Source organism: Pteropus alecto, unplaced genomic scaffold (assembly GCF_000325575.1).
Source record: "Pteropus alecto unplaced genomic scaffold, ASM32557v1 scaffold73, whole genome shotgun sequence".
NCBI classification, from domain to species: Eukaryota; Metazoa; Chordata; class Mammalia; order Chiroptera; family Pteropodidae; genus Pteropus; species Pteropus alecto.
In genome coordinates, this window is record NW_006436284.1 from 1,424,686 (window position 1) to 1,436,925 (window position 12,240).

Here is a 12,240-nt window from a genome sequence, read left to right on the forward strand (position 1 = left end):
CTTAAAAGGAACACTTATTGCATACCTCACTGATGAGAAGAAAAAGAGTTTGACTTGAATTCCCTCTTGTAGGATAAACCTGCAGCTATTTGAAGGCAGACTTCTCATCTTTTTCTAAGGAAAAACACTTCAGTTTTCTTGTGTTGAGGAATATTTAAACATTAAGCTTGACAAGGCCTGATATGTGAAAACATACCATTTACAGATGCTTTTGTCAGAATTCAAAAACAAATCTATCTTTAAAACCAACAAATCAACATTCTGACACCTCCAAAATTCTAATAAAGACACATATTGCAAGCAACTTAATTTCATGTCAGTCGTTTTTTTTTTTTTTTTTTTTTTACTAACCTCCAAAGTAAGAACCATCCGTCAGCTTCATTTCTTTACTGGACTTTGTGATGACACCAGCAACACCATGTTGAATGAAATACATTTTTTTACCCACGGCTCCTTCTCGTATGATATAATCTCCAGGTTGAAACACTTCAAATCTCAACTTGCTCAGCATGGCAGTCACAAAATTAGGATCCGCGTTAGCAAAAAGAGGCATTGTAGCCACTAGTTTCCGACAGTTGAAGTTGACTATCTCCTAAAGATGGCAAGAGTAAACAAATATTAGGGTATTAATGGTATCAGGAAGAGAAACTTGCTGATATTAAAAAAATAGATAAATAGCTTCACATCACAGTTTAAATTCAGAACCAAATATATATTAATTCTAAAAATCTACATATCTCTTCAAAACCAAGGATCGTCTTATTTTTGTGTTAAAATTTTGTATTCCCAGCTCCTACTGTAGTATAGGCATATAGTAAACATTCAATATATGTTAATTAAATATATATCTCAGCCTTTATAACTTTGCATTTATTATTCTTCATATGAAATTAGAAATTCTAAAACGTAGAAGAATTTTAGTCTCTCTTTTATCTTTTTTAGGGAGAAAAGAAGCCACACCATTTCCTATTAGCTATATCATTATTGCTTCTGTGCTCCATTGTGCTAGACAGTTTAACTCACACCTGCTGACAGGAATTCTGAAACAAGGGCCTGACTGCCAGACAACAGTATTTTGATGTTTTCTCTTAATATCCTTCACAATGGAGTGAGGACAGAAAAAGATTACGTAAAGGAGTCTCTAATTCTATAATTATGTATTTGATCTGTTTCTAGGCTAGAGCAGAAAATCACTCTCTTCAAAGTCTCTCACGTTTCCATTGGACTGGAGAGAAGTTGCATTCTCCTTTCCCTCACTTATTTTCTTTCTGGGCAGGAAAATTCTAAATTAGATCTACATGTTTAATTTCAATCTGTGGATTCCGGTCCAAATTTGACATCTCTCTGGACCAAAATAGGGAATGGGACCAACCATTTTTAATCTTGCAAGTCGGATATGTAATGGAATAAACAATGGGAATCTAAATTTGACCACAATGCCATTTCTCAGAAACTTCTCCAATGAGCCCTAAAGGAAAAGGGTGGAGCCTAAATTTGTGACCTTGCTTAAAACACGCAGACACAAAAATAATCTCTGCTAAGAGGTGGGAGGAAGGCAAAAAGGGAATAGGGCCTGAGTTCTGAATTCCCTGCTTTAGGAAATAAGTTATATAAAACTCTGGATTCCAAGACTGAGAAAGATGGTTTCTCTAGTCTTGCTTCATAAAATGACCTGATAGTATCCCGGGATTGGTAAAAAAATATTCCAGCTGATAAACAGGGCATGAAATTTGGGGTCAATCATGGAAAGGAAGATATTTCATCCTCAACAATATCTGTGAGTTCATCATATCAGAAAAGTGTCTCTAATGTGGAGCTTCATGGAAGATTGTAAAATATTTAAAAATCAGCAAAAAGAACCAGAAAATGAACATAGCAACAAAACGATAGAAAGATATTACACATGGTAGTTGGTGTGGCATCATTCAAGCCCAAGTAATACACAGCTGATCCATGAGTGGCTGTATCTAAGGCAATTTGTGGTCAATTTTCACTGGTGCTGAAGAGCTGTGGTAGGGACTACAATAAGGTTCAGCATATAGTAAGTGCACAATAAATACACATGCATGCATGGATGGAGGGAAGTAAGGAGAAAAGGCAGAGGATAAAAAAGAAAGAAGTTGAAATCTCATCAGTAGAAAAAATGCTCACAACATCTAGTTTTATTTCCTTTGGGAGAGATTACTTAAAACTCTTAATACATTTTCTCAAAACCTAGCTTGAGAAAAGAGTGTTATGTGTTATAAAAATGTCCTTTTTACTATTCAAAATACTGCTATACAAAAACACATGAGCATAAAAGGTGAAATGAAGTTAAAAGAAGGCAAAGATATGGCATTAAAATGACCAGATCATGTACTGCTTAGACTATCCATAAACTTTCCTTCCCTGCCAAATTATAAACTCTTTGAAAACATGCATGAATTTAGCTGCCTTCTCCATCCTCCATGGTATCTGGCATAGTACTAAGTACTAAGTTCACAGTACTGAGAACTGTGCTCAAATTACTGTGTGGGTGATTGCCCCTTGGGACCACAGTTCAGGAACTATTTCTACAAATGTTCCTGGACATAAGAGTTCTATAGTGTAGCAATAGGAGATTAAGTGTTACAAAAAAATTATTGGTGTTGACAGTAATAGTAATCCTTCAACTATGCTGAGGAGGTGATCAACATAATGATTCCCAGCTCTGCTATTTCTTATTTTATGAAATCTCTCATTTGAGTTCACAAACGAGATTTTGTGAGATTTTGATATGACAAATGTTTATGAACTGACTGATCACTCACCACATTTTGATAGCTTAACAATTTTTTGTTACCTTTAAATTAACCAAGCATATATGTATTGCTTGTTTTGCAGGAATTATTTATTTTTGTAAATTTGACCATTACTTTCTGGTAATTGCTAATCTCCCTGACACTTGCACAACAAAATCGTAAGCACCTAATCCATTAAATATTCTCTCTTGTACTTATGTAGAAATTAATGATCTCACATGTAAAATAACAAGAATACTGTATAGAAAACAAAAATTAATGATCTCACATGTAAAATAGAATACTGTATAGAAAACAAAAATTAATGATCTCACATGTAAAATAACAAGAATACTGTATAGAAAACAAAAAATAATTCAGGTTGCTGAGTAAATGAGCTTTCAAACAAAAATAATAGAGTCCTTTCGTCTATGTTCTTTCATTGGAACTATACACATTTTTTTCTTCATTGTCCTCTCACCTTTTATTTTAGAAAATATTCGAAAGTATATTTTGTAAGCAATTAAACTGGTGTTAGTTTATATACATAACTTTTTCTGTGATGCATTTCATACTCAGGGATACCTGTTGGAACTGCTTTGATTGTAACACTGTTTGAGGTAATTTCATATTATTGTTATATATTAAAGAGATCCACTCACTTTCTCTCTCTTTGTGGCACTTTTACTTCCATGTAAATACTATCTGATTGAAACTGTGAATTCTAACAAATATTTGATAGAAAAAGATGTAATGAGACAGAAACTTCTTTGCGTCTAAAAGCGCTCTCTCGTTTTTATATTTCAGGCTGTATTTCATTTTATAGCTATGCCACGATTTATTTATCTATTGTATTCTTCATGACATTTGGGTTATTTCTAGTTTTAGGCTAATAAATCTGTTATGAACATTCTTGAAGTGCCTTATGCCCTGATTTCTCTTGAATACTTATGTTGGAATTGCTGGGTAATTGGGTAGGCATATATTTTCTTTACTAGTAGACACTACCAAAAGTTTTCTGAAATGATTGTATTATTTTTCTCATACAGCAGCAATATATAAAGTTCCAGTTGTATTACATTGTTTGCAGAATTTGATGTCATCATTCACTTAATTTTAACCATTAGTAGATATGTAGAGATATCTTACATTTAAAACATTTTTTTCTCATTGTGGTTTAATTTTACATTTCCCCAATGATTAATGTCGTTATGCTCATTTTCACAGGCTTATCGGTCAGATGATTATCCTGTTCAGTGAAGTATCCAGTCAAGAGTTTTTTCTATTGTAGGAGTTCTTTTTATAGTTTGATGTGAGTTCTTTGTTGGAATATGCATTGCGAATATCTTCTATCTGAGGCTTGCCTTCCAATCTCAATGGTATCTTTTATTGTTATTGTTTTGTTGATAATTTGTTTCCTAGTTTGTTTAATTTTGTGACAATCAGGAAAAATGGGATTTGATATATTTAGATTGCTTCAAGAAAGATTTATGTTAACCATAAATCTGTGCTTTGGAATTGTGCATACTCTGAGACACTGGGAAAGTTTAAGCAATATTGTTTGATTGTAATTAAAAAGAATAGCAATATTTTAAGGCTCTTTCTAGTTTTATTGATCACTTAGGATCATTGCAGAAAGTTCCATTGTGTGAAACATTTAGTTTTCCTCCATTCTACATTATTTTATTCTACACAGTATAGTTCTACAGAGTTTTTTGCATGGAAGCTATGAATATAATTACTGTCATTACAACAGTGAATTTTTGAATAATCTTAACAAAACAGTGCTGCTGTTACGTTGCTGAAGTCCTACTCTCAGCACATCCTGTAGTTTTAAACTGTGCGGAGCACACAAGAGCTTCCTTCTAAGAATTTATATCAAATAGACATTCGAATGGCATCCAGACATGCAGACTTCTATACTAAAATTAGAAACAAACAAATACATTTATTCAAATCTGTATCAGGTGACATTTCATCACCTATAACATCCTAAAAAACAGTTGCCGCTGATATTGCCTATTTTTCCCCAATTTAATAGCCTGGACTAGTTGAATCAAAACAAGGTAATGAGATGTGTTAGGATTTTCTTTACAGCAGAGAGAATTTTAAGAATGAACATAATAAAAATAAGAGACAATATTTATTGAGTTTTCACTGGGTTCCAGGTATTGCTTTAAATGTTTTACAAGTACTAATTTATTTTATTCTTATAAAAAGCCTACACCTTAGTTATTATTACTAGCCCATTTTAAAAAAGATATTGAGCTGTCTGCCCCAAACCACACATTTGCAAAAGGAAATGGTTTGTCAGGCAGACCAACTTGCTAATTTGAGGTTTTGATTTAGGGTAAGAAGCCATCTTACCTTTACATGTATCTAGAATCACTATAAACCCTAAAGATTTTGATATTAACCACAAATTTATTTCTTTGAACTTTACAGATTTTGAGATCCTGACATGGACATTCGTTGACTGTGAGGTAGCAAACTGATGGCTACACATTTGTCTGTTTTTATTTCCCCCACAGCAAATATTTTTGAAAATCTGAATCTAAATGTCTTTATACGTAGCATGCATGCTCCAGCTTGCCACAGTTTTTAAAACATCATCTGTACTTAATATCTTTCGACTTCATATAATTAAACTATCTGACTGGCTTCTTAAATCAATAGAATTAAAGATCTTAGAACTATAAAGCATGCAAGTGCAAGAAAAGAGAGAGAAAGCAGTATTTGTTGTTGTTTGTGGGGTATGTCTTATGTCATAGGGGCCAGTGTCAATGTGTGCCCTTTACTTCTCCCCTTTTAAGAAATGTTTCTGGTCATTTGTTTCTTCTATATTTCTGGTTCTCCCTGTTCAGCCCCCAAAGGAACATGATTTAATTTCACTACAAGAATGGGATGTGGAAGGAAAGAGGAGAAGAACAAGATTAATTAAGCACCCATATTAAGCAGGTACTTCACATATCATATATCATTTATTCCTAGGGGGAAACAACAAAAGAATAAAGTTGAATTGGGTTTTATTTCCCCACTTATATAAAAGAAAGAAGACAGTGGGACTTAGAAGAAATACATTGCCCATACCACAATGCTAGAGTAGATCTAGAGAAACTAACCATTATATTTGACTTCAAAGTGATTGAGAATTCAACCCCATCATGGGACCTCCCTATTAAATGGATCAAAGTTATAAAAATATAGCACCTAGAATTAACCCACACCCTTGTATTTTGTCATTATCTATGCTTTAGAATGAAAAAAAAAAATAGTTCCTTTTAGTATAACTTTTTAAATCTAAAACTTTACCCATTTCAGACTAATGTCTATTGCTTTTTTTGCTTAATGCATTTCTGAGGTTATTTACATTTTAACCAGTTTGAATGCCACATTTTATGCAATGTACATATTTTTATGGCAGATTATTAAATGGCAATGCATTTACTGTTGTGGAATTTCTTAAAAACATGGTTTTAGTTTTAAAAAATAAACAAAAAGAAACTGTGTTTATTATATGTGATTCAATTTCTATGGAAATACAGCTGCATAACAATTTGTTTAAAAAATTTGAAAATTACAAAAAATAATGTTCCCTTTATGTACAAGATTAATTTAACTTTATCTTCAATTATCAACATTTGGTTATATGTCAGGTAAGTAAAAAGCATTTCTTCTGTACCAGAAATCTGTGTAAAAAGTAAATATGGAAGAAAATACATGAGATTTTAAATATAACTAAATGATTCAGAGTGATATCGATATAAGCCTTCCGGTCAATACAAACTTCTTTACTCTAACAACTCCATGACAGTGTCAAAATGAGGAAGGGAAATAATGGGGTATATATACATCAATCAATAAAAAAAGCATTGTAAACATGGGGCCTAAAGATACTTATAATGAATGTTTATGGGCTTCAGGTGGCTGGCCTGAATCTGTCGAAGTTATATGCAAACAGGTGTATACTGTGTGCATGTGTTATGTGAGACAGATGGCACTTTTACTGTATTCTCAAAAGATCCATTATCAGAAAGAGGGTGAGTACCACTGCTTTAAATGTAGTATAATGATCATGATGATGATAGTAGCTAACGTTTATTAAATGCTTTGTGTTTTATCATTTAATTATAACAACAACCCAATGAAATGGGTACATTATTAACTCAGTAGTATAGATAAGTCAACTGAGCCTCAAAGAGGTTGTCATTTCATAAAAGTCACATAGCATGTAGGAATGAGCCATATTTAAAAATATATAGTTTATTCCTAGGGCTATATTATCTAGCATGGTAGCCATTGGCCACGTGGAGTTACTAACCACTGGAATTATGGCTAGTATGACTAAGAAACTGAATTTTAATTTAATTCATTTTAACCATTTAAGTTTAAAGTTAAAAAGTGACAATTGTTATTAGAAAATGTTAAATTATGCTTGGCAATACTTGGATAGGTGGATATTCTTTTTCAACTGTAAATTTTATGAAATCTACATATAGATTGAGCATTTCTCAGGAAAATTTAGCATCCAAATCATGATGCTCTATAACTATAAAAAATATTCCAGATTCTGAAGACTTCAGACAAAAAAATGCAAACTTCTCATTAATGATTTGTCATATCGATTGCATGTTGAAATTATAATTTGTTGATATATTTAGTTAATAAAATTTAGTAAACTTAACTTCATGTTTTTTATTTATAATGTAATTACTAGAAAATTTTACATTTCATATGTGGTTCACATTACATTTCTATCAGACAAAGAATGCTACCGCAAAACAAGCATAATGTAAGGAGATTTGAGATGTAGAATGCATTTCTAGATTTTTTTAAACCTTCGTATTAAACATATTATTTAATGAAGAATTCAGCAAGACAAACACAGAGTGCAATTTTTCAATATTATTTATGTCTCAAAGAGAGAGGTGAGGCAGAATGAGAAACTTTCATAAATGAGTAAAACATGGTTAAGGCTGACCTTTGAAAAGAGTTAGATCCCAAGGGTTCTAAGAGGAGAAAATCAGTATCTGGAAATGGCTAACTAGAATTAATTTTAAGGGACCCCACCAAAAGCTCTAAGAAAGTCATCTGCAATCATTACCTCTATGACCATTACATCGTTTGTGAGGCAATAAATAAGAAAATAAAAACATCCATATCAGCTTCTGAGCAGTTATTAAGTGTCTTAGGAGAGGGCATCTCTGAAATGCCTGCTTAAGTGTCCGATACAGAGCGTGGTACATAGAGGTGCCTAGAATGAGATGATGTTGGGTTTGTGGGTATGAGGTAGGACCATTCTTGGGAAATAACAACATATTCAGGGTGACTCTGTGGGATCTTGATCTCATTGTGACTCTCATGTGGACAGTATCAATAAAGAAAAAAATGGCTTTAATGACCTGCCAAAAGTGACCGTCTCTTCCCTGTTATTCTTTAAAGGAAAATGATAAGCCCATGGATATATTTATGGCATTTCTCTAAAATACAGTTTATGAGGCTCCAATCCAGATTCAGAGAATATGAGTATAACTCTTCAAAGAATATGCATGTATATGTGTATGTGTGCACGTGTGTGCACACTTCTGTGCTCAGTCTGATTCTGTAAGTGGCTCTGTGAGCATAGTGACTCAGCCTCTTTGAATCTTAATCTCATCTGTAAAATGGAGATAACACCAGCAACTCTATCATAGATCACTCAATGCTACATATTACTAACCATTATAACTACTATAAAACAATATCTGTTGAGATCAAATAAGTGGTAGAGACCATGGATTCTATAAAATTTTAAAGAGACAGATTTCAAGGTAATTGGTAAGAGAGCATTAGGTCTGACTGAAAAAACACAGTTGAGTTGAAGACTAGCTATTAAAAACTAAAGTTGAGGTAAGTGCAGAGGTTCAGAGAAAGAAAATGGCAAAATATTCTTAGTGCACAGTCAATAAAATTCCTTTTTGGCCAAAGTCCAGGAATAAAATGTAGTATTCTTATGATAAAACTTCTCTATTGCTATAATACATTTAAAAGGTGAATTGCAAATTACATACACATTCAAATTTTTTTTTTTTATTAAAAAGGAAACACACAGGGATGATTAAAAAAATTTTCTTTTAGCAGTTCCAACTGGCTTATATTGATCTGGTAGTTTGTCTTTTAAATTGCAAAATTGTTGACTGCATGTATAAGGAAATCAGCCCATTCGAGCAGATATTAACATTTGAAAATAATTTAAGCATTTATCCAAACGTTGACTAGCAAGTTAGGTATTGCTTGAATTTCTTAAACTCAAAGCATTTCCCTTGATTTCTGAGTCCTCATAGGGAGGATTTATGACAAGCTATTTCTTTAGTTGTGACCATACATCTTATTTTTTTGAGAGCTTTTATTGCAATGGTTAAATAATATAAATATCAAAAATTATGTAATAAACTACAAAGGTAAGAAATTCTTCCCTTTAATATTTATTTTGGGGAAATTAAAGGAGTTAGAGATAGAAAGGACTGATGAATTAACAGAGTGCCTCAATTTTAGTTTATTATAGTTTTCCATCTTATTACAAAAGAAAGATAGTGTTTTTGTGTTAGCAAGAAAATTGTATTTTTTTAAATCTTTGAAAACAAAATTAATGTACACACATTCCTTAAAATATATAAAAGAACAAAATCTCTATGTTCTCATTATTTTAATTAAAGTTATTTAATATGTTTAGGTATTCCTTTAAGATAATATCTTATTCACCTTAATATAGTTGTAATTATTACATTCAATATTTGTCCCCCTCAAACTTTTATAACATAAAATATTTCTTATTACGAGATGTGGACCTCATTGCCATTCTTTTTAATGGCCACACAATATTTTACCTTGTGTTGATCTTACTTAAAAAAAAAAATCCAGTAGTGATAAAGAGAAATAGTGTGCAGTGGCCTTTTAAATATTGGCAATCTTTTGCATTTTTCACCATTAGTTGTTTTGACACTCAGCAATATCATTAATTGTTAGACAGTCTCTTCAAATTATGAGTTAAAAAGAAATTAGCCTAAAATCTCTGCATGTACAAATGACCAATTATGATTAAGTGGCTTAAATGAAATTTCCCTGCTTACAAAGGATAGATCAGAAGATGATGAATTTTGAGATGTAGAGATTCAGCAATTTTAATGTTTTTTGAGTTACAGTTTTCATATGCATCTAATTTAATTTGGAGGTATTAAATCACATTTAAACCTTACAGTGTGAATGCAAATGAAGTTTGAAATTAATTTAGTCTTAGCATAGTTTCTCTAATTGGCCTTTCTAAAACACAGGAATATATCGCTCCGTTAGGTACCATGAAGAGTGAGAGCAGATGACATAAAATTCTCTTAGTGTTCACTTAAATTTGATTTTAAAGGAAATAAAAAGAGGTAGAAAAAGACCAAAAAAATTAAACTTGGAATTGTTTAATGACAATGAAAGTGTTTGTTAGAGATTGTATTTCAGCCCCATTCTATGGTGTCCCAGGAGAAAGCTCAGTAAGGACCCATTTAAGCTCCAGCAGAAGGTGGCTCCAACTGCCTACAAACTATAAGCAAGGTGTGACAGTGATGTGCAGAATAGCAGTTAAGTCCACTTGACATGGTAAAAACAGACTGATGTGAAGTGTCAAATACAGAAAATACAGCAAATGGATATCCAGAAGTATCCCAAACTAAAAAAGTATAATTCAAACAGGACTAGCAGATAGTAGAGTGAATTAAAAAACTTAATTCTGAGGAAAGGTGATTTGGAGAATATGATAAAAACCTATATTTGAAATTATAAAATATAATCCATTTTATAATATAAATTCATTTTTACTATAAATTCATTTTTATCATTAATAGGTCGGCAATAGAAATAATCCATGCATAACAATATGTGTACATGTGCAAAGGACGTAAGGAAATCAGGCTAGGCAGTAAAACAAAGCAGGTGTCCTAAGAGTTGTTAAACACTCATTTATCTGTCACTTTAGTTAGATTTGAATGGAGCATTGCATGTATTGGCAAGTGTTTGTGTCCCCTGCCAAATTCACATGTTAAAACTCTAACTTCCAGTACCTCAGAATGTGACTGTATTTGGAAGAGACAGGTCCTTTAAAGAGGTAATTAAGTTAAAAGGAAGCTGTTAGGATAGGCCCTAATCCAATCTGACTGGTGTGCCTATAAGAGGAGGAAATTTGGACAAATAAAGAGACACTGGAGTTGTGTGGGCACACAGAAAAGACCAGGCAAGAACAAGGGAGAAGGAGGCCATCTACGAGGCAAAGAAAGAGGCCTCAGAAGAATCCAAAGCTGCTAACACCCGATCTTAAACTTCCAGCCTCTAGAACTGCGAAAATAAATGTCTGTTCTTTACACCACCTAGTCTGTTGTATTTTATTATGGTAGTCCTTGCAACAAATAGAGCAAGTTATGCTGGTATTATGACAGGAAGGATGAAGCTGCCCCCTCTGAGTATCTGCCAAGACATAGCAGCACCTTGACTCTGAAAGCGAAGCAGTGGCAGGGGCAACATACATGGTCTATTTCACGTTTCTCTGAGGAGACGTGGAATATGACTCACACATTGCAACAACTTCTGAGCTCTTCAGTCTAGGGAAAAATAAATTCCAAAAGATATTTAGTTATATGAAGAAAGGATTTTGCTTTTCTTTTGTACTGAGTGCGAAGCATCTTGGATTTCGGGTAACAAGAGCAGCAGGCAGATGGATATGGCTCTGGGGGTCAGGACTAGAGATATAGGATTGGGTGCTATTTTACAAGATTAATTTTTAAAAATTTCATGATATATATATATATATATATAGATACACACACACATATATATAAACAAAATTTATAGTTTTATATATATAAACAAAATTTATAGTTTTAACGATGCCTAAGTGTATTCACAAGTATATTCAGAATATTGCATAACCATCACCACTATCTATATCTATAACTTTTTCATCAACGTCAACTAAAACTCTGTAACTGTTAAACAATACATCCTTCTTTCTCCCTCTTCCCAGTCTCTGGTCCTTTCTATTCTATTTTCTGTTGCGATGAATTTGCCTATTCCAAGGACCTTATATAGGTAGAATTACACAATATTAGCATAAGACTAAATTTTGAAGTCCTAGTAATAATGCCACTAAGAGAAATATTGGAGAGGGAGGATGTAATGAAGAAATGGCAGAAAAAAATCAAGGAAAAGACCCAGTAGCCTGGCTCTCCTCATTACAATAATACAAATTATCTTCTCCACTCCCATCCTAGTTTCCCTGATCCTCTTTTCCTCACCAGCACTTGTTATTATCTCTTGTCTTTTTGACAACAGCCATTCTCATAGGTGTGAGGTGATATCTCCTAGTGGTTTTGATTTTCATCTCCTTAATAATTAGTGGAGTTTAGCACCTTTCCATATACCTGCTGGTCATTTAAATATCTTCTTTTGGGCAAAATATCTCTAT

General features: G+C 32.8%; 1 protein-coding gene across 1 annotated transcript in view; it reads right to left on the reverse strand.

Annotated features, from left to right (window-relative positions):
* Positions 1 to 12,240, reverse strand: part of HCN1 (hyperpolarization activated cyclic nucleotide gated potassium channel 1) — a 330,541-nt gene that overhangs the window by 38,458 nt on the left and 279,843 nt on the right. The window contains exon 7 of the mRNA XM_015589832.1: positions 352 to 592. Coding sequence (XP_015445318.1) covers positions 352 to 592 — 241 coding nt within the window. The remainder of the gene's footprint in view (positions 1 to 351; positions 593 to 12,240) is intronic.